Raw genomic sequence first — 27,969 nt, forward strand, 5'->3', positions numbered from 1 at the left:
CAAAACCACACCCACTCCGCCGGGGCTTCCTGCTGCGAGCCTCTCCATTGGCTCCGGCACCGTCAATCACACACATCTCTTCGTTCATTGGCTGGATTTAGCTGTCAGTCAGCGTGTCCGAAGGGGAGTTGACGTAATCCCTTCGGTAAATCAAGACGATCCATCAATTCTTCTCCTCGCTTGTGTGCAGAGACACGACCGCTTTGGATCCAAACTGGAGAATAACCTCCTCGTCACGGAGCTACAGGTCGCCATCACAGCTCCATCCGCCGGAGGTGACCGCTAGAATGGCTGATTTTCACCAAAGCGGACTTTATCTCAGTTTGCCTGCTCGCACATTCTGATCACAAACACACCACATTCTGACGCTAACCGGCTAACATTAGTTCCCCCCGCTCTCCTATGGTGTTGCTGCTGTGGTGTTAAGAAGCTTCACAAGTAAGTAAAACGTTTATCTGTCATATTTGTTCTTATTTTATGTTTTACAGCACAGGAGGTGCTTGTTATTACGGTTTTATTCAACTGACCGGCTGCCTGCATACACACACACTGGCAGACGTGCGAGTGTCTGGCTGTGTGTGTGCTCAGTTAGTTTACATACATTACACTTCAACCAACCTAAAATGTCAGTTAACCGTTATAAATCGAAGCTCATACACCAAAAACAGAGTATTTGTGATGATATTAGCACGCAGCCATTGTCGATTAGCGGCAGTTCCGTCTTGCGTTTTCGTGACTGAAGCCGTAACATTTACAGTACGACATTATTATAAATGTCATGACTGCTACTTTAACCAAACTAGCTGATAGATAGATATATGATATTATTAAATATCTTAACCGACGCAAAACGTGAGCAAATACCGAATTTGTGTTGCTAAAATAGACAGCAGCAGTGCAACTCCTCCCTGTGGCGTCCCGCACACAACAATGAGGGATAAACCTGCATGTAATCGTTTGAAAAAGCGGATTTAAAGCGCTTTTCTGTCCCAAATCCGCGTAGTTCGATGCAGTGGACAGGCCCGGACCGCTGTCCCACTCGAGCCCGCTCCAAACACGGCAGATTGGATTTCATGGGCGTATGCCTCAGCAAGTATGGCTGACTTGACTGCACGGCCGCGGAAAAACATCACATTTTTGGCGTATATAGTCACGGGTCCACCGGCTGTATAGCTTCAATGGACCCTGAACGCATCATGAAGGCTCATCCTGGCTGTTAGGTTCAGTGTGTTGTTGTTAATAATGATTTTGCATTCGGCCAAAATCTAATTCCTTTCTAGCCGTTTCTAATTATTCATGTAGAAATCAGCTGCAGCTCCCCACATCCTTTATTTATTCATTTGACTGTAAAGGGTTTATTTGGGAACATCTATGGGTCACTGGCTCAAGTCGGCCATGTTTGTTGTAGGATGGTATCACTGGAATTTGGGAGGGGAGGGGAAGGGGGGTGGTGGTATGGTTTGAGCACAATGTGAGGCCCCAGACTGTCATTGTTATTGATTTACAACTATTGATAATGGGTCACTTTGCCATTGCTTCCTGTCTGCTCCTGGGCAAGAAAGACATGCAATGACACCAACATTGGGTCTGATTGTGTTTCTTGTAGGAGGGATAAAGAAGAAGATCCTACAGGGAGACATCCTAAACCGCAACCATGTCTGGGGCATCGGTAAAAGTCGCCGTCCGAGTTCGGCCCTTCAACTCCAGGGAGACGGGCAAAGATTCCAAATGTATCATTCAGATGCAAGGGAACACTACAAGTAAGTAGTCAAACACACACACACGCACTGTCTGCTAATGGAAAATACACACCGTCACATACGGTCCTGCCTGGTTCCCCTTTAAGGCTCTTGGTTAAAAACAGCAGAATGAGCAAACTGAATGGTGGAGGTTTTGGGACAAACAGCCTGAAAGAGAATGAAAGGCTCACAGGGGGAAGCTTGTCTGAAAGGGCCTGCATGCCTGAGGAGTCTGGCTGTGAGAAATGCTGAGCTGGTCCATACTGGGAGACCCTGAGGTCGCCGCACAGCCTAACCTACCTCCACCCCAATTCATCAAGGATTTAGTCTTTCTGAATAGAGCTGCCTGCTGTTGTGTACTCTTTGGTGACGTTGGATTGTAGTTTGCACAAATTGTTTGCCTACAAAAATTGTTCACAGCCTTTGGCGTTTAAAGACTTGTTTTCCTAGACCAGTTCTGTAAAACTTCAATGTTTTTGATGTAGTTTTCACCAAAACAAGAAGTGTTTGGATTGAAGTTAGAAAGTAAATTGTGTATTCATACTCAAAGTTAACACAGTTCCTGTTTTAAGAGACAATGGAAAGAGTGTTTTCACTTAAGATGCAGTGTTAGCCAATGTGTCTCCACTCTTAAGAGCAAATTACCTGCATTAATGTTTAAGATAGACTCCAAATAGTACTTGAACTATCGTCTAAATACGCAGTGCTTATGTACGTTAGACTCATCCACCATGTTGTTGTGAGTCTTACCTGTGAGTGTGTGTGTGTCAGTATGTAGTGCAGATGTGTAACCATCTCCAGCTCATTAGTGCGGGAGCATTTATTGACCCGGTAACAGGATAGCATGTGATGCACAAACCTTTTCTGCCAGCATGCTCTCTTCTCTGCGCCCGGGAGGTTTAGTCTGTCAGTCTTATGAGCACCATTAGACTAAGCCTGTATGAATCTTCCATAAGATCAAGTCCCCGTACCAGTCAAGGCTCGCTTGCCCTTCATCCCTCACACTTCACCAAAGAGAGGTTTTGTGTTAAATCCCCGTTTGTTTTCACTTCATATCCCGGGGTTTTCATCATGCCAATGTCACCCAGAGGTGCTGGAGGGTGAACTGTGGTTTGTAGCAGAACTGCAGTGGAATATGCAGTGTTTTTGTGGGGATAGTGAGTGCGTGTGTGTGTGAGAGTGAGGAGGAGGAGGAGGAGGAGGAGGAGGCTGCAGTAGTGCCTACTCTACCTCCTATCACATGGGCAGATTGCAGAGCAGAAAGGGAGGCTGGCAGACGGCCATACTCTGCCTTCCTCAGGACTCCATTGCAGATGGTATGCTGAGAATGCTTCTTATTAGGCTGCTGAGAGGCCCGGCGCTGGTTCTTCACTCACTCAACACACCTAGAATCATTCATCAGCTTAAATGTGATCATGATTTTTAAATCCCTATTATTGTAAACTCTCAAATATCTTCAAAAAGTTAGAATGTGTGCTGAAGTGTGTTGTGGCAAGTCGATAAACAACTCATTCTCTAAGCTGTGATGGTAACAGACGGCCAATTAGCGGTTACGTAGGTGTGTTTTGTTTCATCTCCTTGTTGGTGGTGGCCGATGTTTACAGTCGTGTGTATGTATGTGTGTGTGTGTGTGTGTGTGTGTGTGTGTGTGTGTGTGCGTGGGCCGGAGAGGCAGAGGAGAATTTCTTGATTTTAATTGCAGAAAAATAAGGTACAGCTATATTAAGACGGAACAACAGAGCAAACATTTACCAAGAGGAGAGATGGTGAATGGCCGTTTCTCTCATTATGGACCGCAGCACCGGGTTGTCGCCTCTGGTTGAGTCCCTGAGAGCGACCAGATGGTGGAGGCCGCTTCGACATTGACCTCTGATGTTCAATCATCTCTTTGCTGTTCCCAGTGAAAGTCAACCAAGCCAGTTGAGTTGAGACAGAACTGTGATGTTTTATGGAGATGCTTGTTCACGCTTGTAGACGCTTGGGTGATGTGTGGTCGAGGCACTGTTGACACTCACTCATCGGCATGTGTGTGTGTGTGTCACCCTTCTCTCTCTGCTTTCTCTCTTCACCATGCATGGGATAGGGAGCAGGTTGAGAGGTAGGGGATTGATTATCCACCAGGCAGGAAATGTGTCCAAGGCCTTCTGCAACCAGGCCTGGGCCGAGTACAGCCCTCTCTCTCTCTCTCTCTGTGGAAGCTCTTAAACATACCACGGCAAATGTGATTACAAAGGGATGATGGGACGGGCGGCTGCATTAGCGGGCGCTGCTGCTCCAAACAGGGAACAACGGCAGGACATCCCAAAGCCGGCCCCTATGTCTCCTCCACTTACATAACCAGATAGCAGCTATGCATGCATGTATAGCCAAAGATGGTTGGATAGGTCTACTGTGCGTATAGAAGCACCTCCCCTTGTTGTATTAAAGCACTAGACAGAACAAACCTCCTTTCAAATGGTTTCTCTGAGGCTCTAGATGCCGATGCTGCTGAATAATGTGCGTAACTCTAGTGGAGGAGGATGTGGTCGTGCATCAGCTGACTGTCAGAGGACGTACACAGTTCCCAGCTCAATGAACGTGTCGACGGCGGTTGTGACCAATTAGTGGCTGATTGGGCCCCTCAGTCGATTCTATCAGCGCGTTTGTGCTCATGCATGAACTCAGATCTCCCGGGTGTTTGTTCTTAGTCTGGTTAAAGACAAAACACGCACGGAATCAACAGGAGACCACCGCTCTGCAAGTAAACACAAGGTGTTGCGTAATTGCAGTATTGGGCAACCATTGGGGACACGCATGTGGAGGTGGCATACTCCCATTAACACGCAGACGTACCTGAATAAATCGATAGATGGTTGTGTAATCCACGGCTGCTACTCAGATTAGGCACACTTGAAAGCTGATTTATTGCCTTGATAGATGCTAGATACCAGTCTAGTTGTGTTTAAAGAGCCGGACGCTCCGTCATGTCGCCCGTCTCGGCTCAAAGCGCACTGACAAATTGGCAGAACATGCAGAAGGTCACCGTATCGGTAAAGCCTGCACCTTTCAGATACAATTGTGCTGAATGTTCTCTCGCAGCGAGCTAAGTGGATGGTGACCTTACAAAAACCCTGCAGGGAGGGACGAGCAGAGCCCCAGTGTCAGTTACACATCAGAGGAAGCCGACCACACCGCAGAAATGTCAATGAGAGCCCAACGCATTCGTCTGGATCGTGACCGACTGAGAGAACACTGGCAAGACGAGTGGCAGTGAAACGGGCAGAAGGGAGAAGGGAGAAGGTCAACCTGGCCACAGCAGGCCCGATTGACCTGATTAGAGCCGCTAATCTGCCCGTGTGCCTCAAGACGCCACGCCCCGCCGCCATAATCCCTGTGACCCTCGTAGGTGTGCGCACACACAGTCGTGGTGTTACAGTCTCCACCGTCTCACACTGGGTTTGTTTTGAAGTGACAAACAATTGCCCACACACACTGCTCACAGAGCAGATGCAGACATTCCAGAGCGACGCCCTAATGAGGAGGGAGACAGATGTCTGTTATCGGCTCCTAATGTGTCACGAGGGGTTCAGTCCAGAGAGGCAAATGCGTGTTTGGATAACACACTTAGAGTTGTTTTGCCCAAAGAGCCCAAGCACTAAAAATTTAATTCTGTTTAATCTGGCGCTGCGTTTGCTTCCCATAATCTGTGCAGCACAAAACGAAACAGGAATCTTTTCACAAGGAGTCGTTTATGATTGAACCCAGCTCATCTTCAGCTGGCTTGTTTCCTCACTGTGTCGTCAGGGCAACAGCAAAGGCTTTCTTCTGCTGTTTGTCGAATAAATGGAAAAATGTCCCACTTCCTCCGTGTACCCTTTAAAGTCTGGGTCTCATTGCAGCGATTTGTAACACTGAGGGTTTGATGGTGATTTCAATTGAATTGTAGACGGTTGTTAATGTTTTGGAGAATGTTGGTGTAAAAGGTTAAATGTAACTTGAAGTCTGGCAATCAGGTTTTGTTAGAAACGAGATGTTTCTTCGTCAGTAAGTGTTTGGAAATAAAAACCACAGCATGAGTCGGCAAACAAGGTGCAGTCTGCTGGAGTGTGCTCGCTATGGAAGAGGTCAGAAGGTGAAAGGGATGAATGGCTTCTCTCACTGCATTGTGGTTTCAGCTCTTGACCGTCTGAAGACCACACCACTTGTGGCTTTCACTCCTCTACTTGTGCTGACCTTTCACCTCCTACATGTTTGTTGCTCATTGCCATTTTGCTTCAGTGTTGAGGAGATAAAGTTAAGAAAACAAGTAACCCACTTTGTTTACCTGCACCAAACTATAAAAAGCCTAAATGAGTTTCTTATCTAATCTGGAAACATCTAAGGGACCTAGATCGCTCACATAGTAATGATGTCATCTGTTACACTGTAGCTGCTCAGGTTGTTGGCATGTTAACATCAAAGGGCCTCAGGATTGGCTACAGATGGCTACAAACAAAGGACTTGACCAAACATTGAACGTTCCCATAAGTGCTGATTAGTCACGCCGAGCCCTTATATGGACGTACTGACCTTGTGTCGGCTCTGCGAATATTTGATTTCACCGCAAAGGCTCTGGCACATAGCATAATGATGACGGAGCAGCAGCAGCGTTTCAGTGCTTACCTCATGCAAACGGCGGGTGGAAGAGGAGAGGAGAGAAGAGGATCAGGGCTGGCTGGTGTGGGGGGGGGGGGTAACAGGCGTCGCTATAGCAGCAGGGACGGTAAAAGCCGCTGTGAACCGGCGTGCAGGAGAGTGTGAGGCAGCATCACAGAGATGTTTCTGTGATAAGATGAAGGTGGGGCATTGCATCATCATCATCATCAGTAAACATCTACAGAAAATGTACAGGGTTTGCATTCTCACAACGTCTGGATGGAGCTGCTGCTGGTTATTAATGGAACAGAACAACACAAAATAAGTCATGTTAAGATGTCGCTACTATTTAACTATAATAGTGTCTAACCTGGTTTCCTTTTTAATTGACAGTCGTGTCACTGGAATCTCTCTCAAGCACTCGTGTGTGTTTCTGTGGCTGAATATACATTTTCATTACGTAGCATTGGGTTTACTCCGGAACATAATGTGCCGTCGTCAGTCACTCTGTTTGCTCTCCTCTCTCCTCATCACTCTGTCCTCTCCACGTCACTCTCTCCTCTCTCCTCATCACTCTGCCCCCTCTGCACGTCACTCTCTCCTCTCTCCTCATCACTCTGTCCTCTCCACGTCACTCTCTCCTCTCTCCTCATCACTCTGTCCCCTCTGCACGTCACTCTCTCCTCTCCACGTCACCCGGCTCTCTAAACAGGGTCGTGCTCCGTGACTCGAGGGAAGCAGCGGCTAAAAAGGCAGAAAATGGCGCGTTTGTTTTGTGGTCACGGCGCCGCCTGCTCGCCCCTATTCACCTCCACTTTGGGCTCATTACATGAAGTCACGCGAACAGACTGGACTTTCCCACATTCAAGAAAGCCAGTGTGTGTGTGTGTGTACTGTATGTGTGTGTGTCTTTGTGGCTCCCTTTTGGAGGCCGAGTTGGTTTCTCTCCCACACTCTCAGCGGATGGATTCACAGGCTGGCTGCAGAGCTTTGCAGTCCGGGCACGGGTGAGCGGGCGGCGGTGGCGCGGCGCTCACTCTGTATCACTCAGGAAGTAAAACGTGGGCTGTTAGGATCATATTATTTTGAAACCCTAATTAATATGTTGGGGGGAAAGCTGACCTTTGCTCTGGTTGGCTCAGACAAACCTCCACAGCTCCAAAACCGAGCTGAGCTGTCTCATGCTGCGGCGTGAAGGCTGTGCTCCTAATTGCAATTAGTGGTACACACACACACACACACACACACACACACACACACACACACACACACACACACACACACACACACACACACCTGACATTAGCTGCAAACATCAAGTGTTTATGATTTGTGTGTCTTTGTTGATCAGGACGAGCATGTTAGGCAGCTTCTCTTCACCTCATGAATGTTTGGTATCTAGCCGTCGTTAAATGTGCTGGAAAGGATGATGTCATGACGCTTACATAAAGACGGCGTGCATTTAAAGTGCGACTGGGCTGTGTGAGCAGAGGCTGGTTGAAGAAAATCCAGGTCAGCGCTCTGTAAAATGGTCGCCCGCTGCGAGGAGCGACCGCCCGAGCCTCAGCGCTCCCGCCTGTGCACTCTGTTGTCGTTCCCCGCCGCGCCGGGGTTACACATAGCGGCGCTGACCCGACCCGCGGTGAGGTTTTGTGAGGCTGAATGATTGAGGTTATTGCGGCTCTTAGTGCGGGCGCTGATGGACTCCTGCCCGGTCTGTTTTTAGGGACGGGGGGAGATTTAGCCTCAGACCTACTCCTGTGTTGATGGACAGTTGAGCAAGGCACTAACTCATACTGTGAGCCAGCTGTGAGCCTCAGCGGCAGAGGTGAACTCCGTCCGGGCTCCGGAGCTCAGCATCCCTCCAATGTCAGAGGAGTTTGATTACGGTTTCCACAGCAGAGTCTCATCTTCCTCCAGCTTATTTGTGTGATATTGAATGGCGTCTCGGTCGTCTCACCCCGGGTGTTGATAACACGACTCCAGCTGATAAGTTCAATTACTTCCCTCTTTTGTGAAAGCAGATATTTAGAGATTTTCTGGCAGGGGTCTTTGAAGCTGTTTATTTGTTTACCTTGCTTTGTCTCCTTATTTCCCCAAAGGCCGGTGTGAAGATGTGAAGATGTGAAGACCTGAATTCTAATCACACTCACTTCTATTATTAACCTGGGAAATAGCGGAGTGGTCTCACGCCGCCGACGTCTTTACTGTAGCCTCCCGCTCCACAGGATGTGTTTTGTAAGACCTCTGACCTTTTGAGGCAGCACCTGCAGAGCGGAGAGTGTCCTCCCTGGACCTGCTCCATGACTGAGACCCCCTCAGGGCTGGAATCTCTCCACTGCAGATCCTGTATCAGTTTATTCATGTTAACATTGAGGTGTAAATGACAAATATGTTTACGGGCTAAGCTGCGGACGTGTCCAGGTTAGGGTCGGACTATAAGCACGGCTATAGGAATGTAATGTGGAGATTTGTTATTGTGTCAGCTCTGATTTCGTGTGTGTGTGTGTGTGTGTGTGTGTGTGTGTGTGTGTGTGTGTGTGTGTGTGTGTGTGTGTGTGTGTGTGTGTGTGTGTGTGTGTGTGTGTGTGTGTGTGTGTGTGTGTGTGTGTGTGTGTGTGTGTGTGTGTGTGTGTGTGTGTGTGTGTGTGTGTGTGTGTGTGTGTGTGTGTGTGTGTGTGTGTGTGTTAACCCCCTGTGTCATCACCTGAGAGGCTGGCAGAGATCCCGCTGGCTTTGTTGTACTTCTGTGTTTGTTTAGCCTCTGAATGGAGTCCTGCTGGCTTAGCATGTTTTCTCTGTCTGGTTGTTTCTAGAAGCCTCTATTTAGTCTCTGTCATCCTGTACTCAGTGTGCGTCTGTGTGAGCCGCTAATATCAGACGGCCCTGTCTGCGGGCCGGAGTGATTCTCCGCTCTCTGGCAGCGAGCGCGGCGGAAAGGTTGGGCCGGTTGAAATCTGCCCATTCCTTCCTGTCACTGCCGGCCTGTCGGCATGTGAAGCACCAGCTGCCACCTGCCGCCGTATAAATAGACAGAAGTCAGAGTTAGAACAGCTGGCGTACAGGACGAGGCTCTGCCCTTTCCCACCGCGGGACGACCCACAGCCATGTTACTGTGTGACATTTAGTGACACACTTACCCAGAGTGACGCTCAGGACGCTCACAAGGAATATAACACACATCTGGGACACACATCTCTACAATCTTTACATTCAGTGTAGATGTTGGGCTTCAAGGTGTTTCAATTCAATTCTGATCACTTGGGGAACAATTTAATGCTTTAGAAAGAAAACAGAATATGTAAATAAAATGTTAACACATATGATATACTTCCAGCTGAAGGAAGCCATTGCTGTTGTGCGATGTTCTGCCATCCTGCTTGGACTCATTTGGACCAATTAAGCTCCTAACGAGAGAGAACCAAACTCTAATTTCAAGCTTATTACCAATTTAACAGTTTGTCAAACATCTAAATGATGGCGTGAAACAATTTCCATCCCGTGCACCGACACACACTTGTGAAGACGGGATGACGCGTCAGCCTCTCCACACACACACACACACACACACACACACACACACACACACACACACACACACACACACACACACACACACACACACACACACACACACACACACACAGGCTTCACAATGTTTACTGAACGTGTTTGCAAGTCACACTGCTTCACCTGCTCACACACTCGAGTCGCTCTTTCCGCCTGAATTTGGTTGATAGATGGGACTAGAGACCCGATAACGTGTTTGATTTTGCCCAAAACGATTGATTATTGCTATTACTGCAGATTGATTCCGCTTGAATTAACACCACAATGCACCTTAACACCTTTAATGAAGTGCCGTCCAGTCCCTTTGGTTGTTTACATTAAAGTATAAGCAGAAGCAGAGACATGTTTTCATTTGGGGGGGGGGGGGGGGTTAGGCCGGCATGAACGGGCTCATTGTCTGTATTAGGGGGGGCCGTGCACATAAGGGGGGCCGTGCACATAAAGACTTGTCATAACAGATTACCTCATGCGCTTTGCCGGCTCTGTTGTTAGCGGCGATACCCTGCTTTCAGAGCATTGTTCTGGTGTCTTCCTGTGCTTTTTCTGCCCTCTCCTCTCTCCCAGTCCACACAGAGGAATGACGTGATCGGCCTCCCGAGTAGGAAGAGGATCTGTTAGTGGGAATGCAAAGCTTCAACCAGGGTTACAGTACTTCACCTTTTAGGAATGGGCGAACAAAGTTGTGCTTTTTGTCTTTGTGACATTAATCTGACTTCTATTAGGACAAAAGCAGATTTCCATGCTAAGCTAATTCGTCAGCTTGCCTGCAAAGTTCCATGTTGTTCATTTTGGAACATTGAAACAGCGCTGGCATGTTTTAATTAACGCCCCTGTGCCGTTTCCTGAGCTGGATACAAGCTCACACTGCTATCTGAGGCGGTGATGAAGACGCCACATGGCCGTTTCTGTTTTGGAAATGTTGTATGTCCAGTGTTGTGGCTGCAACGAGCTCAGCTGTTTGGCGAATGCGTCCACCAGCGCTCAGATGCTACTTATAGCTTTCGGCCTTGAGCTGCGTTCAGCGACGGCCACATCCCCGACAACGCTACACACACTCTGAGCCCAGGAGTGTTGAGACGAACGCAGAGCAGGTCCACGGCCAATAAGGTTCACTCAATGTTTCCCCTTTAACTGCACTTGGGGGTGAAACATAAAACAATTTAATTAATACTTGAGGCTCTGACTAATGAGTAAAGACTCATCTCTCCCCCTGTAGGCGGCTGTGAGCTCAGCACCCTAGCATCGATTTCACAGGGAAACGTTGTCGACTCTGTGTGAAGTGAATGTCAAGTGTAAATATTTACACCAGCAGCATTTTCACTTTGCGTATAAACGTTATTCTGGACTCCTCTGAGACCATTTAATGAAACGCTGTTCTCCAGTGCACACAGACCTCAGGGATGATATTAAAATTCCAGTTTTGCAATATAAAAATGCAAACTGGGTGATTTTCCATCTTTCTTTCATGTGCGTTCCCTTTCCTCCTTCACTCCCTGCTTGTGATCCAGGACAGCGCCCTCCTCCTCTAGCAGCTTATTGATCGGCTCACTCTAACAGCCAGCGGGTCCTTGGAGGGTCATTGGAGGAGAAAGGCAGACATGTTCGGCCATTTTACCCCCCCTGCTCGTCCTCCCGTCTCAGGTGAACGCAGCTCGCCCAATCGCTCGCTCGCTCGCTCGCTGGCTGATGGTCCCCATCTGGCGTTCAGAGACCTAACAGACTAATTACTGGGGTCGCCTTTTGCTTTCCCTGGAAGGATTACGGCCCCCATGTTGAACGCCGGGGCACAAAATGTCTGCTGGCTACAACCAGCTGAGTGATGTTCTTTAGATGGCAGGATGCGGTTCGTTAGCCGGTATCCTCCCTGCCTGGCAGCGCAGAGCTCCCGTGGCGTTCCAGCTTCCTTATTAGTCCTACTGTATGTGCTGCGGAAGAGGAAGTGGAAGTGCAGAGGTGTGGCAGAACGACACACAGCAGCCTGGGTTTGACTTATTGGACACAATATGGCCGCTGCAAATGTTTAATTCATACTATTCTATAGATCTGCAGTCGTGTATTCATGGAATTAAAGGCCAGATGTTGTTTGAGGTGGCTTTAAGAACACGAACCATAGTCAATTCTTATACTACCTTCGTTCCCTTTACTCCACAGTGTTGTGTGTTGCTCATAGTCGTCCCTGGTGTTGCCTGAGGGGTCTGGCGTTGTAAGAAGCTTAATGTCTGAGGTACTAATCCTAATTCTTTTACCTCTTTTCATCTTTCTGTAGTTTTAAAGGATTTGAACCATGAAATCACGGTTTAAGCAACAATTGTAATTGTTCCTAAACCTGGATTTAACTTCACCTCTGTGTAATTCCTCCAGAGCGGCAATGGATGAGGGCTGAGACGGGAGGAAGCAGAATGCAATGTGCCGCATCTCTCTCTCTCTCTCTCTCTCTCCCTCCCTCTCTCTCTCTCTCTCTCCCCCCCGTCTCTGCCAAGTTGAGGTTGTTATGGCAACGGGATTCTGATACCTGTTGCCATGAGAAAGGCAGAGAGCGATGACGTTGTTTGTGAGGCAGGAGGATGTGTCTCCCATTTTAAGTCCAGAGTGTGACTCTGCTGGGAATACAGGACTATAAATGGAAAGCAAGAGTTCATCACTTGGACATCCTGGTTACCGGCGCGGAGACGCGTCCACGTGAAAGAGAACGAATCCAGCGACAAAGCGGGATGAGTCACGCTGTTGTTCTGCACATTCATCCGAGGGTAGAATTCAACGTTTAGTGACAATCGATGATCAGAGGTGTGAAGTTGTGGAGCTGAAGCTGTTACATCTCCGTCTACAGACCACGGTGCTGTTGTTCTATTTGGGTTATATATGTTTCTTTTTACATCCCTGCCCTTGATCCACTTTTAGAGACTCCATTATGAGAAACCCACTCTCATGACGCACACACACACACTGACTCACACACACACACACACACACACACACGGCTCAGGCAGCTATCTGTTCTGAAAGCGTCGGTGTGGGCAGAGACGTCCATGCCTGTCGTGAGCATGAATCACCTCTCGGCTCAAATCTCCCACTAGCTGCTGCTGCTGGGTGTGTGTGTGTGTGTGTCGGTGTGTGTGTGTGTGTGTGTGTGTGTGTGTTTACACTTGGATAGCTGTAGCTTAGCCATTTCCTTTGTTTTTGTAAAAAGCCCCCCCAGACTGAACCAGGAAAAGTAGGCTCAAGCCCCCTTTCTCACACACACACACACACGCACGCACACGCACACACACACACACACACACACACACACACACACACACACACACACACACACTCAGGGAAAGTTCCTGCTATTGTTCAGGATGGAGGAATGTGAGAACATGTCCACGGATATAACGTCCATGTGTGATGTCAGGGCAGCGAGTGAGCCTGCCGGGGACGGATCTGTCCTGCGACTCGCTCATGACAATACCTTCTGCATATTTGTGACCAGCAGGAGAAACTCAACCTGATTGCTAGACATGTCTGGAGTCTTGACTGATTCTGAGCTTCCACTAAGGATGAGATAATTCATCATAACAAAGGAACGCTCAGAGATTCTGTAATTAACGACCAAATAAGAGCGAAGGCTATTTGTCGGCCCGTCACGGTCATCCCAACGTCCACGTGCCCCCAACGTGCCACCGTATCGTCTTTCTGTTTTTACTGCTGAGTTACCGTTGGCAGCGGCACGGAGCTTAGACCGACCCGCTCATTAACGGCGGCTGTAGATTGTTCTAGGAAAGAGGAACAGGGGAACCGGTAACTTAAATCCCCCCTCGGTTTCCCCCGGCTCCAGTTTCTGTTTGGAGGCAGGTCAGGGGTGAAATTGGGATTTATTTAGCTCCCTGTGCCGCCGTCTCCTCCTCCTCCAGCACCCCCAACATGGACGCCGCCGCAGCTCAGATGAAGCGGTTTGATGACTATAGAGTAACGCAAACAAAAGCACAGGTTGAACCTTTTTGTAGCTTTAGTGGCTTTCAGCACAGTTAACATCTGCAGTATTCATCATGGCGTACAGTGTGAAGTAGCCGGCGTTGGGCTTTCTGAGAACACGCTGTGCTTTTCTGTCAGCCTGTGACCCGCGGAGGGCGATATGCAATCCACCGTCTCTCCGCATCTCCTGCATTATTGATAAGCGCGCTGAAATCCTCCGAGCACTCACGGAGGCGCTCTGCTTAGGGGACATCTTCACTCCAAAGCCTCTCAAGCGTCCTCGTGTCAAGTAGCCAGACCTGCCTTTAATTTGCCCATTAGCCGAGCGCGGTATTTGCAGGCGGCAGGAGTTAATTACTGCTTATCCACTCTTGCGTTGGAGATTTGCATGCGAGGGGATGAAAATGCTGTTAATACTCCTTACTAAGATCTGATCCCTAAATATAGACGCAGCAGAGTTTTCTCTCCATCCTGTCTCTGGTTTCTATTGCCGCTCTGTTTGGTTTGTTGCTAGGCCCCACCAGCGCTCCCGTTACTCGAGTCGCTCAAACCTTTATTTTTCCACCAGCCGTTTCCCCTCTGCTTCCCCTCCTCACCTCCCTCCCCCTCCCCTCTCACGTCTGATGGCGGCGGCGGTACGATCCTGTCCGTCATCGACCCTGAACGAACTCTCCGCTTTTATCCCTACGCACATTTTCTCCACCGCTTTGTGAAGGATTTCTGTTTGTCTGTGAGGAACAACTGGGGTGTAGATATCTACAAATATCTCTGTACATTCTCATGAAGCTGCACCTCCTCTTCCTCTCTCTCCCTTTGCGTATCGAGTGCACAGTGTGGAAAGCTTGAACATTTGTCCCGGGGGTTCTAGCGAGCGTGGTTGGGAGGGATGACATGCCAGGCGTGGCTGCAGATTCCTGTTCATTAAGAAATGTGTGTGCGGCCATCAGGAATGAAGGGGTAGTGCAGGAACCTGGTGTCATCATCATCATCACCATCATCATCAGGCCTTTTGCTGCATACAACAGATGTTTGTGGTTTAATGGGAGTGGAGTTCAATGTTATGACTCAAGCAGCTCTGTAGTTTTGCTTCATGTGACTTTCAGTTCCATATTTATCTCAACGTGCTCACATGAGGAACCTGAGCAAAAACGTTTTATATTTAAGTGGTGCGTCATTACTATTTGAAAAAGAGGTGCAGAATGAAACTGGGTGGGGTTCATGACTTTATCAGTTGCTGAATCAGTGAAGTATAAACCCGAGTCAGCAGCTGGGGAGGAGTTTGGCTCATAGAGGGACGGCCAGCTGCTTATTTTGGGAAGCAATTTCCCAAAGTAAACTGTAGTTTAAATGACTGCTGCATTGACATTGGCTGTGAAAACACAGGAGGAAGATGTTCTGGCCTTTCCAACAACAGTAGAGATAGCAAACTAATTTCATATTCCTCACGCTGTGGACCGCTCAGAATGAAAGTGAATGAAAGCGAGAGTCACATTGAAACTAGATGTTATGAAACAAGTTCATTTTCTTTTTCTTCTTTCCGTAACAGTTATAAGCAACCCCAAAGCCCCGAAGGAACCAGCAAAGACTTTCAGCTTTGATTACTCTTACTGGTCACACACTACGGTAAATTCCTTCCTTTGTTCTAAAGTCTGTAACAGCTGCCAATAAGGAAAATGTATCAATTGAAGTTGTCCACATTTCCAATGATCTCTCTGTCTTTCCCACAGCCGGAGGACCCCAGCTTTGCATCACAGAACCTGGTGTTCAATGACATTGGCAAGGAGATGCTGGCACACGCCTTCGAGGGCTACAACGTCTGCATCTTTGCTTATGGCCAGACTGGAGCTGGCAAGTCCTACACCATGATGGGCAAGCAGGAGGAGGGCCAGGAGGGCATCATTCCCATGGTGCGTTTCCGCAAGAAGTCACTTTGTTGGTGTGACGGTTTGACTCCAGGTCGCAGAGATTTAGAATGTAGAGATGTAGATTCCATGTTCACCAAAGTTTCCTGTATAGCCATCCTGTACCTTCTCTCCTTACAGTCTTACGTTTCAGTCCCCTGTAGTCCTGGGGGCATTTTGTTAATCCGTTGGTCGTCCGTTGGCTTCCCTCTAACGAACCTAAATGCGCTTAATTGGCACTAAATCATCTTCTTTGTCTCCTTCTCAGCTCTGTGAAGATCTGTTTGAGAAAATCAATGACAGCAACAACAAAGAGGAGCTCTCCTACTCAGTGGAGGTGAGTTTATCTGTCGTTTCTATTTCCCCCCCCCTGCCTGTGACTCTATTTTAGTCTTCTCCATGCTGGGACTCTGATCATATTAGTCAGATTTTACATTGACTTTCAATTTGGGGGATTACCAAAGCATTCCCGGCCTCCTTTCTTCAACACGTAAACAAGGGCGGGTCTCTGAAGCAGGACTTCAAATGAACCTGACGCAGATCTGCAGTTTAATAGAAAAGAAATGTTGTGTTCCTAGCTTTAATGCTTCCAACATAAAAACATTCATTAATCACTGAAGATGCCAAATGGTCTGCTTTACAGTAACACACTTGGGCCTCTGCACACCTGCTTTACATTAGTTTACATCCTGGTGCTTTAGAGAGTTGCAGTGGGACTTGTTCACTGATCATCTGGAACTTTCTCGAACCGGTTTCTAGGTCAGCTACATGGAGATCTACTGTGAGCGGGTACGAGATTTACTCAACCCCAAAAACAAAGGGAACCTGCGAGTACGAGAGCACCCCCTACTCGGTCCCTATGTGGAGGACCTGTCCAAGCTCGCCGTCACCGCCTACACAGACATCGCAGACCTGATGGATGCAGGAAACAAGGCTAGGTGAGTCTCTGACATGGTGGAGGTCCTGATCCTCACACTGATGGTCCCGGAGCAAGCTAATGATAGTTTGGTATCAGGGACTGTTGTTATTATGTCGTTCTTAATGGAGCTTCATGGATGTATAGATTGAGGCATGGCCTTCTTTGATTCCTCAGCGTGTGTGTGTTTGTGTGTGTGTATGGCTGCTGTGCTCAGTGTGTTCGCCTGTCACGGGAGCTCCTGTGAGGAGGAGTGAGCCCTGCCTTAATCTTCCCGTGCTGACTCAGAGGGCTTATTTCTAGAACGTGGCGTGTACAGTCCGTATCTCCCCAGTGGCTCTTCCTCTGAAGTGCGCCTTGTGTATTTATGTTTAATATTAGTGTTGCTACAGAAATATCCTCCACCGCCTCGCCAAATAATCCCCCAGACTCAAAGCACTCCAACAGGTGGGAAATCCAGTAATCATAGCTTCTGTAATAGGCGAGACCACTGAAGAATACTGGGCCCAAAATAAGCTACAGAGATTATTCAAGTTGTGTTCAGGAAGATGTGTTGAATCTCTTTACGTTCCTTTACGTTCTAAAGATGCTTAACCCTTGTGTGTCCTGCAGAACTGTGGCAGCTACGAACATGAACGAGACCAGCAGCAGGTCCCACGCCGTGTTCACCATCGTCTTCACGCAGAAGAAACACGACAACGAGACGGACCTCTCCACAGAAAAGGTCAGGAGAGGCGAATCATCCTGCTTATTCTTTACGTACGGGGAAGTGAATTTTAGTTTGCCTCTCAGATCCGGCCTCAGATGCTCGCCAGGGCTCTCTTGGTCAGTGGCGATGGAGGAGGAAAAAAAGAATAATATCCCATTTGACTTTCAGCATTTCCTCTGACTGTGGAGACACAAAGAATGCTGTGTGACTGTTAACACAATGCCTATTGTATCAAGCTACTCTATCAGTTTTACTGCCAAGCTGCATCTTGACCGTAGTTTTCCAAATGTTGGAGAGCTTTACACTCCCATTTGTCTTTTCTCTTTTTGAAATCATTCATATTATTAGAGACACACTCTCACATTCTAAAACGGATTCACTTTCTATTCTAGGTCAGCAAAATTAGCCTGGTAGACTTGGCTGGGAGCGAACGAGCAGATTCCACTGGAGCTAAAGGCACCAGGCTAAAGGTAAGAGTCCCATCATCATTATCATCATCATCATCAGCAGATTAATCGACCAGAATCACCACAATTCATATTTTCCTTGTTATTGCAGGAGGGAGCAAACATCAACAAATCTCTGACCACATTAGGAAAGGTTATCTCTGCCCTGGCTGAAGTGGTGAGTGTGTTTGTGTCACTGTGTGTTGTTGTCTTCTCTCTCTCTCTTCTCTCTCTTCCTCCTTCCTCTTCAACTTCTCCCTAAATCTATTCAGCTCGTACCTGTCTTGTCAGGGCGTTGAATGCCCAGTCTGGCATGCTGTAATGTCTCCTGTTCTCTCTCTCTTTTTGCCCTGGTAACACTTGCTTACACAGGATCACTGTACCAGCAAGGTAAACGCTTTGATAGTTCAACCATTCATTCATCTGTGATTCCTCCCATGTGGACGCCCTCCACTCCTTTTTACCAGACAATTCTCCATTTTGTGTGTTTGCCACGAATCATTACAACATCGTCCCCGTCTTTCCTTTCATTTCTAATTTTCAGGACTTAACCCAGAACACATAAGCATCAGTTAGCAGTTATTTTCTACCAAACTAATGCTTTTTAAAATTCTTTCTACTGCAGAGCAAGAAGAAGAAGAAGACTGACTTCATCCCGTACAGAGACTCTGTTCTCACATGGCTGCTGAGGGAAAACCTGGGTACGGAATAGAAATTGCATGATAAGATCCTCTACCTGCAGCAATACTGTGATAAATGTAGCAGTGTAGCAAAATACTTACTCATGGCGAAGAGGAGAAATGGAAGCATCTGTATCTTGTAATATAAAATTGGATATAGAAAAATGAGAAACGTATCCTCTGCCAGATTAAGAAGCACAGTGTCAGCAGACTGTATTTCAACCTAACTAGACAAGCACAACCTCAGACCAGATGGAGGAGAGGTGTACAGTATATCTCAGCTGACATATCAGCGTAGTAGCTCAGTCTAACAAGAAGGTAAATACTTACTTTAGTGGAGTTATGGTCCAGGATATGAGGTTTGAATTAAATTGATTCATTGCCTTAATCAAAGCGTAATCAACCTTAATATATGTAAATGTACCGAGTGTTAAATATTCTGTTTCTGGTTGCTTCAGGTGGAAACTCCAGAACAGCTATGGTCGCTGCTCTCAGTCCTGCAGACATCAATTATGATGAAACCCTCAGCACGCTCCGGTAAGGCTCCCATAAGACATACATTACATTTGCTTCATAAGTTCAATCCAATCTCTGTTAATTGTGCCAGCTATACAAACAAGTCTCTATCTTTATCATCTCAGTTACGCGGACCGAGCCAAGAACATCAAATGCAATGCTGTCATCAACGAGGACCCCAACAACAAGCTGGTGCGTGACCTGAAGGACGAGGTGGCTCGGCTGAAGGAGCTGCTCCGCGCCCAGGGCCTGGGAGACATCCTGGACAGTGAGTTCTTTGCTGCCACAGCAGGCCAAAGCTGCAGCCACATGGCTCCTTCCTCTCTCACGGGGGGCCGAACCACAAGCTGGCAACATCTTCCTCCTTCTTCACTGTCTCATTGCTTTCAATCATACAGATTTGTGTCCATTGTGTACTAGCATTGTATTCCATTCAAAATAGTTAGGATTTTGCCTTAACAGCTTAATGTAAATGTTATTCCAGAGGGCATGGTTACATGTTGGCTGATGGTTGACAACACAAACAGCAGCTTAAAGCAACATGAAAGTATCACACTCCATTTGGCGTACACAAGACTAATGGCGCACAGCCCAGTCAATTAGAGACATAATACACCCATTAATAAGGTCTAATTACTGTACTGATGAATAACTTGCCTTGGTACTAATGCCTGCTCAGACCACCACGCTTAATGACACGGCACTTTTTACGAGTCATTCCGTGCCATTCTTCATCCCTTTTCCTGCCATTTCCATGCTGCTAACTCAGAAATGTGTGTAAGCTCTTCCTCCTCATCTGACTGCTCCTCACGTCTGACCCGTCTCATTTTCTCCTGCTTCCCCTCAGTTGATCCTATGGGGGATGATAACCCAGGAAGTGGAGTCAAATGTGTGTATACGTGTGGTAGCCGTGCACTGTCCAGCGCTTAATAATGATAGTTAGCGTTTGCTTATGCCCCGCCCCCTTTCCCCTTTATATTAACTCTGCTCCCGGCGGCTTTGCATGTTGGAGAAGTGACAGCTCGGTGTAATGAGACTTAGCCGTGCGATGCTTCTGGAGCTGTGCTAATACGGCGATGGTTAGCATGCCGCCTGGTTAGCATGCTTTGCGCTTGTATGACTTGTATGTTTCAGACGGATGGGGGTGCAGCAGCAGACGACTGACCCTCCTAACTCCCTCCCCGTAGCCATCGCTCTCTCCTCCCACCCTTCATCATTTTCTCACCATTTGGAGCTTCTTTCCCTGCCACAGCTTGTCTTTTATTTTGTTTTCTTTCTTTTTACTAATTATCCACAGCAGGCGACAGTGCTCAAGGCTTTAGAATGTCACTCCTCAGTTCTCAAACTGAGGTTCAGACCCACAGAAGCAAAGGTGCACGATCTTACATTACGTTACGCTAAGTAGCCACACCACAGGTATACTTGGTGTCCAGTGTGTTATGATAGTTTGGAGTGATTAGTTAGTTTACCAGTGTGCCCTGAGTGAATAGTAAGTTTGTGTGCCTTCTCTTTTCTTCCTAAGATCCCTGTTGTTACCTCCCTCTTGTCTTGTCTTTTTCACCTTGTCACTGCGCCAAAGCTCCAAAGTGTTCCAGAGTAAAAGTAGAGGCTCAGGTGCAGAATACTGTAGAATCAATCCACAACCACATTTGCCTTTTATTTCAACACAGCCTCGACGCAGGCCACTGTTTCTGCAGTGGGGAGCTTCTATATATCGCTGCTGTCTGCACCTGTACATATTTTTTTTCCTCATAAATGTCAGCAGCTCCCAAATCATTTATACGGAGGCAGTCGTTTAAGTTCTGTCGAGAGGACAAGTTTCTGCCTCGTGCCTGGCGCAGTCTCTCCGCTCGCTCCAGATGCCCTTGAGTCCGTTTTATGTTGACACGAGCTGGCCGACCTTTTTACAGAGGCTGCTGTGGTGCGTGTGAATATGCTGGATCTGTGTGTGTGTGTGTGTGTGTGTGCGGTCAATGATGCAAGCGGCCGGCGGGCTGAATTTGGCAGCATGTGTCAGCAACTTTCATGTGTCTTTCCTCCGTTCCTCCTCCTTCCTTCTCTGCAGCTCCATCTCCCTCCCGTCCTCTTGTCGATGAACTGACAGCAGTTTTCACACAGTATATTCCCGTTCACATCAGAGTTCAACATTGACATCGCACCGACTGCAAATGATGGGCTCAGTGCTAATTGCTGTTAATACTGCTACACTGGCCCGTGGGACAAAATAGCACAGCAGATGTTATAAATTGTGGCCTGTGGGAGCTGTAACAGAGGGCAAAGTAAAAGCTGCCGTCGCTCCCCTGCAGGATGAAGAATGAGGCCGTGTCTGACACTCTCTATCTATCTATCTATCTATCTATCTTGTAATCTTGGCAAGCACGCGGCTAAAAACCTACCTGTAGTGAAAACTGCTCCTCTCTGTAGTTTACCATTATACTGTTATTGTCTTGACCCTTGTACAACATGTGTCTTACATTGGTCTTTCCTCCCCTTTGTCTTTCTCTCTTTCCCCATTTCCCTTTTCCCCTCTCTTCCTTTTTTGCTATTTGTTTCCGACATTGTGTGTGGTTTATTCTCCCCATCCCATCCCGTCCTGGGCCTCCCCTTGTCTCTCTCTCCCCTCTTTCTCTCTGTGTGTCTCTCTCCTGCTGTTGGCTCAGACCTCAAAGACATACAGAACAATAAGCATAGATACTTGATAGCCTCAGAGAACCAACGACCTGGCCATTTCTCCACAGCCCCTATTGGCTCCCTGACAGCCTCTCCGTCCTCTGGCTCACTGAACAGCCAGGGGGTTCTGCAGTCGGTCACCAGCATCCAGGAACGCATCATGTCTACTCCTGGAGGAGAGGAAGCTATCGAGAGGCTCAAGGTAAAGAACAAGCCAGCAGATCCTGTGGCCACAAATCCCAAATCTTAACCTTTTCTGTCTCCAAGCATGTGGCACAAGACAAATTGATTATAGTCTCATCCCTGTTGCACCTCTTCAAAATCAACCTCAGTCACAAGCATTTGTAAATAGATCAGTAAACATAATAAGATCTCAAATAATTCATATCAGCGTTTACACACACTTGGAGAGAGCAGATGGCTTAAGTTTGATCAAAGTGTTTCTTCTCTTCGTGGCACTCTTCCCGTGTCTCAGGCCCCATCTGGCCTCTGCGCTCTGCATCTCTGTCACGCTCGCTCGTACATCTCACTACGTTCATAAGGCGGCACGGCGACTGCACAAGCGGCCACGAGGCGCTGCAGTTTCCATAGCAACGGCAGCGCCTCTGTCAGACTCGCCGTCATCCAATGACGTCAGGCACCGACGCAGATAGGGAGGAAATATTGACCGAAATAGATCCAATCTTGATGGCTTTTAGTTGCATCAGTGAGGCAAACATCCCTCTTCCTTGTTCAGATAACAGAGTTTAACATTTGCTGTGAGTGGGATGAAGGAAATGTTTAAATATAGACCTAGGTTCTGGCACATTGTTTCAAAATTCTTTAATATACAAGGAAGGGCATTGGTTTTCAACATTTTATAGATGATTTATTTCTGTGTTACATATACCACATCAAATATCAGTGTTCATTAGACTGTAGATGGCAGCAAGGTTAGAACGGAAGGATTAACCACATCGAAACAATCTCAGCTGCTAATGTTATGGCATCTACAGTCTTACTAGACTGTAGATGCCAAAGATAGTTTGTTAGAGTCTCGCATTATGAGCCAATCTGTCTGTTTTTGTATCAACTGCACCTCTAAAAATGTATCTTACACAATGATTTTTCCAGGAATCAGAGAAGATCATTGCTGAGCTCAATGAAACCTGGGAAGAGAAATTGCGAAAGACGGAGTCTATCCGCATGGAGAGGTCAGTACTGGGAGTCTGGCTCTGGCTCTTCTTCTCATTAGGTCATATGTGTGCCTTCGCCCCTCGTTCCATCCCCCACACCTCTCTCTCCCCTCTTTTCACCCTCTGTGGTCTTTGTCCCACTTTCCTCCCCCGTTCGTCTCATTTCCTCTCCCCTCTCTGTCGTCGCACTCCGCTGCACTCGTTACCTCTCGCACCCTTTCCCCTCTTATGACCCGGTTGTCTACGGCTGCGATCGTCAGCCATATTTCTGTGGGCCAGCTGAGGCTTCCTGCGTCTTACCGGTGCCATTCTCTGCCTGTTGCCATACCACAAATCACTTACTGTAATGTTGCACACCGTCGCCTCTCACCCTCCTGCCGTTTAACAGCAGAGGCACTCTGCTGAATACAAATGTACAGACAGCTATCCTTCCTTCACCTTACTATCTTATTCCCTTTAACATATCAATGTTTTTCACTCGCAACAGGGAGGCTTTGCTGGCAGAGATGGGCGTCGCGATCCGAGAAGATGGAGGAACTTTGGGCGTTTTCTCTCCTAAAAAGGTAGAACAGAACGCAAACGCAAACACAGATACTGATGGTAACTGTTCTTTCCCATGGATGCTGATGAACTTCCACCACTCCCTCTGCACTGCTCCTTTCACTTTTTTCATCATTCTCTCTGTCTTTCTTTCCATCCTTTGTCCTTTGCTTCCTCGACGTACACAGCTTAGCCAGGAAATGTCTTTTGATGAGCAGTTTGATTGTTTTCCCGTCAAGAAGGTTTGTTGACTTTATCAGCAGATAATAAATGAGCCTTTCCTAGACTAGAATTAGCCCCCAACGTACCGTCTTTAGTAGTGTTCACCCTCATTAAACCCATTTGTAGCTCTCGAGTGCCAAAACATCAACAGGAATAAAGTAGTAGTTGATAATTCCAAGTTCAATTCTGGTCAAATATTCCCAACCCTTTCTATAGAACACGTCTAGTTCCAGTTCACCTCTGAGTGAGATCAGGTGATACGGTTTTACCTGATGGTTTTATATTAATATTCAGTATTTAGATACTTTGAAGCTGACTCTTCCACCGACCGTTTTAACCACATGTTGGATTATTCATGGCCGAATCCTTCCTTTAGCTGCTTAGAGCTATTACTGCTGTCATGAGGCTTATTAAATTACAGGCAGCGGTACATTCCCTGCACTCCTCTTACCTCTCCAGCATCTCCCAGAAGAGGCGTCTTGTTGTGGCGGTAACATAGAGACCAGTAAACGTGTTCCCGTGTGCTTGCCAGCTTCATTCATGATCTCGACCGAGGATGAAATACGTTGTCTTAAAATCGCGTACAATTCAGGAACAGCTGTCTCTAGATCGGCTTTAGTTTCATTCAGTTCTCTTCCTTGAAACCGATCCCTGTATAGACATGTTTGAACTGCTCTCCTTTGCTTATTTTCTTTGTTTCTTCCTTTGCTCACATGCATCTGTCTTCCACCTCTTTATCTTTATCTTCCTTTACCCACGGCTGCCTCCACGGTTTAACATTTCGCTGAGAAGCCGTGCGACCTCTATACAGACTTTAATGGGGTCTTTTCCCCAAAGAAGGTTGGTAGACGGGACAAGTAGCTGTAGAAGATCTGTCAAGCACTAGGGTTGGCAACATGTATGTCCATGTTCATCACTGTAGGTCTTATTACTATTTTATAGCCATGGTATATGCTGATATTGTTGAAAGTAGTAAAACCTCAGAGACGATGCTGGTGGTTAACTTTGTAACGCCCGTGTCTCCTCTGCAGACTCCACACCTGGTAAACCTGAACGAGGATCCGCTCATGTCAGAGTGTCTGCTCTACTACATCAAAGATGGAATCACACGGTAACTAAAACTGGGATGACATTGGAATGCAGCAGATGATGTTGAAGGGTTTGAAGTTCCCCTCAGACAGTGTCTCTGAAAAACTACAAAGTGTCTCATCTCTCTTTTTTTTAAATGTTGCATCAGAGGCAAGTTAAGAGTCAAAGGAAGCTGGATAATGTCTGCCACTGATCATGAACATTTTATGGTCTAAAGTTACCCCCCCTCCCCACACACACACACACACTCTTTGTCCTGTTGCCCGCCCTTCTCCCGTATAGATTCTTCCTGTTGAGTGTTGAGTTACAGAGATGCCCTGGGGACACAACAAATGGACGATAGGATGCCAGATGAAAGATCTTAGAAATGCTGCCCTCTTTTACGCAATGGACCCTTCAGACTAACAGTGACGTGGTTTTACACCGGTCACATGTCTGCAGCATTGTTTTCTGAAACAAGGCTCCATGTAACTTCTGCCGCAGACCTTTTGTCAAAATGGCTGCCAGCAGTGTGAACAATAAGTGTTCATTAGCTTAAAATGGCTGCTGTGATTGTTCCAGGGTGGGTCAGGCAGATGCTGAGAGACGACAAGACATCGTTCTGAGTGGCGCTCACATCAAGGAGGAACACTGCATCTTCCACAGCGAGAGGAATGCTAATGGTGATGGTGAGACACTGTGTTATGGTGTCGTTTACTTGTTTGTGTGTAGTTCTAGTGCAGATGTTATATGGTTCATTTGCCATTGAAAGATGTAATGATAATGAGCTGTGACTCACTGGTGACTGGTTGTAACTCTTGTTGCTGAAGTCATCGTCATGCTGGTGCCCTGTGAGGGATCGGAAACCTACGTCAACGGCAAGCGTGTTGAGTACGCTGTCCAGCTTCGATCAGGTACACTTCTATTGTACAGCTCTTCCAATAGCCATGGATGACTTTGTTTACATTCACATAGACGGAACACACAGAACATTCATTAGTTTCTTGCCTAACATGTTTATTATCACGCGTGTTCCTTTCAGGCAACCGCATCATCATGGGAAAGAACCACGTGTTTCGCTTCAACCACCCAGAACAGGCAAGAGCCGAAAGGGAGAAGACGCCATCGGCCGAAACCCCCGTGGAGCCGGTGGACTGGACCTTTGCCCAGAGAGAGCTGCTGGAGAAGCAAGGCATCGACATGAAGCAGGAGATGGAGAAACGGTACGGAATCCAGCCTGTTTGCTTTATATGAACGTTTAAAGGAGCCCGTTGTCTGATAACGTGAGGTTTCACACGTGGCTTGTTGTGTATTTCACCGTACATTTTGCTGATTCACTTAGGCTGACTGAGATGGAGATCTTGTACAAAAAGGAGAAGGAAGAAGCAGACCAACTTCTGGAACAACAGAGACTGGTGAGTACAGGCTTTACCAATCAAACCCACTTTGGGGAAATGTACTGATTTAGTCTGCTGGTGGCTTTAGAAATGTGACAGGTCTGTAATATCTGCAGAAATGGGTTTAATAGAAGCTAGAAAGAAGCATTTATGAAGTAACTTTATCACACTTATACAACAATATGTCCTGGTAGTTTGGATGTATAATGTACTTCAGGATTTCTGTGTAAGTGTGATAGAAAGTTAACATGTTAGGCCGGAGTGCTAGTTTGGTTCAGTTTTCAGTCTGACTATACTAATTTTCACTCTGAGCTCTGACACTTTTGAGATGTGTGTGTGTGTGGCTAGAGCATGTGTGTTTCTCTTGCATGGAACTTAAAAAAGAAAATCTACTTTTTCTCCGGTTGGGTCAGATGAGCTTTTTTTTACCTGCCTTCCTCTTGATTTGACTGAAATTTAACAGATTTTTGTCCAGCAATTTGATTCAGTGAGAATTAGATTGTAAAGCTTTCCCCTTTTCCAAAATCCCTGTTTTCACTTTCTTGTATCCTTTAGAGTGGAACTGAATCTTGCAAAACAGCAACTCTGTAGCGAATGTTGATTGGGTTTAAAAGATCAAAACCGATTTTTAAAGCTGATTGTTCCTCATCGGTGTCAAAAGTCGTAGCTTTGTGTTTTGGAAAGTGACGCTGCTTTTGCATGGTTCATGTTAATAGCATGTTTTCTTAACTCCTTCAGTACTGGTTCTGCACTAAAGTTGCAGTGTTTGCTGTTGAGCTCGGTCTACTTTGAGGTGGCTGTTGATTTGCTTGGTTTAGACTTCTTCTCTAGTTTCCTTGCTCTGTTTTGTCCTGAGTTCTTATCTCTCCAATGCAGTTGCCGGCTCGTTCAATGCATTGTAATAACAAACAAATCTTCCGCTGTAGTTTTTTGACAGATAGTGACAATGTGGTTTCTCATTGACTTCTTTGGCTACCTCCCTTTGCTTAGCCTACACGGTATCTGTGTAGCACACCCTGAGGGCACGGGCTCCACAAGAATTATCACAGCTCGCAATTGAATCAGTGAATCACAGACCTTTTTCCCATACTCTGGTGGTTTTTACGTGCAGAGAGCTACAGCCGTAGGTTTCACACTCCCAGTGACAACACGTCCAATTCTACTCAGATACAGCGTCATACACAAGACCCTGAACTATCTGTACCTGGTTGTGATCTGTAATGTTTTGTCTACAAAAAATGAGAAACTGCATTTTTTTTTTCCAACTAACATCTTTCTTGTAGTGGATTAACACACGTCTCACTTCTCTGCCTGTCCTCTCTGTACTGGCTTTCTGATCAACTGCAAGAACACTCTGTCTTCTAACTCACCGCTAATACTAAAGCCACTCAAACCTTCTGGACTTAAAGGGGGGAAAGCTCCAAAAATCTACACGCATGTCGTTGTTGCATGTTTGGAATCCAGCTCTCCAAAAATCTCCAAATTTTGAATTACGAAGAGGATAATCCCAAAACGAGACACAAGTGCTCCAATCTACATCCACCTTCTGTTCTGTTGACATTTTTTTTCTAATCATGATACATGCTTTTCCTTTACTTTTAATACCAATATGCAACATTGGGAACAATATTGTTGAGGCTAATATCCCCATTTTTAAGAAATTCATCCATATTCATACCACTGTCACCATTTCATAGACGAGGCACGATGATAAGAAAGTCAATGGAAGCCACCGTCGTTCAGATTTTCATTTATTCTATTGTTCCTACCATTTTATTTTGAAATATTCTGTGAATGATATTGCATGTTGTCATACATCCTGTACAGTAACGATGTATGCAAATATTTCGAA

At 46.8% G+C, this 27,969-nt stretch overlaps 1 protein-coding gene across 4 annotated transcripts in view; it reads left to right on the plus strand.

Moving 5' to 3' along the window:
• The first annotated feature begins 145 nt into the window (after nt 1-145).
• Nucleotides 146-27,969, plus strand: part of kif1b (kinesin family member 1B) — a 51,025-nt gene continuing 23,201 nt past the window's right edge. For 3 of the 4 annotated variants that reach the window (XM_076163339.1, XM_076163336.1, XM_076163337.1), the window contains exons 1-20: nt 146-438; nt 1,607-1,760; nt 15,424-15,500; nt 15,605-15,784; nt 16,047-16,115; nt 16,538-16,716; nt 17,307-17,418; nt 17,796-17,873; nt 17,962-18,027; nt 18,475-18,550; nt 18,988-19,066; nt 19,171-19,313; nt 21,784-21,917; nt 22,829-22,908; nt 23,378-23,453; nt 24,684-24,763; nt 25,303-25,409; nt 25,551-25,634; nt 25,763-25,943; nt 26,063-26,135. In XM_076163339.1, coding sequence (XP_076019454.1) covers nt 1,655-1,760; nt 15,424-15,500; nt 15,605-15,784; nt 16,047-16,115; nt 16,538-16,716; nt 17,307-17,418; nt 17,796-17,873; nt 17,962-18,027; nt 18,475-18,550; nt 18,988-19,066; nt 19,171-19,313; nt 21,784-21,917; nt 22,829-22,908; nt 23,378-23,453; nt 24,684-24,763; nt 25,303-25,409; nt 25,551-25,634; nt 25,763-25,943; nt 26,063-26,135 — 1,980 coding nt within the window. In that variant the 5' untranslated portion in view covers nt 146-438; nt 1,607-1,654. Of the gene's footprint in view, nt 439-1,606; nt 1,761-15,423; nt 15,501-15,604; nt 15,785-16,046; nt 16,116-16,537; nt 16,717-17,306; nt 17,419-17,795; nt 17,874-17,961; nt 18,028-18,474; nt 18,551-18,987; nt 19,067-19,170; nt 19,314-21,705; nt 21,918-22,828; nt 22,909-23,377; nt 23,454-24,683; nt 24,764-25,302; nt 25,410-25,550; nt 25,635-25,762; nt 25,944-26,062; nt 26,136-27,969 lie in introns of all 4 variants that reach the window. The other variant, XM_076163335.1, reaches the window with a different exon arrangement.

The sequence above is a fragment of the Genypterus blacodes genome, unplaced genomic scaffold, assembly GCF_046128005.1.
Source record: "Genypterus blacodes isolate CSIRO-AG114 ecotype Tasmania unplaced genomic scaffold, CSIRO-AGI_Gbla_v1 ptg000131l_1, whole genome shotgun sequence".
Taxonomy (NCBI): Eukaryota; Metazoa; Chordata; class Actinopteri; order Ophidiiformes; family Ophidiidae; genus Genypterus; species Genypterus blacodes.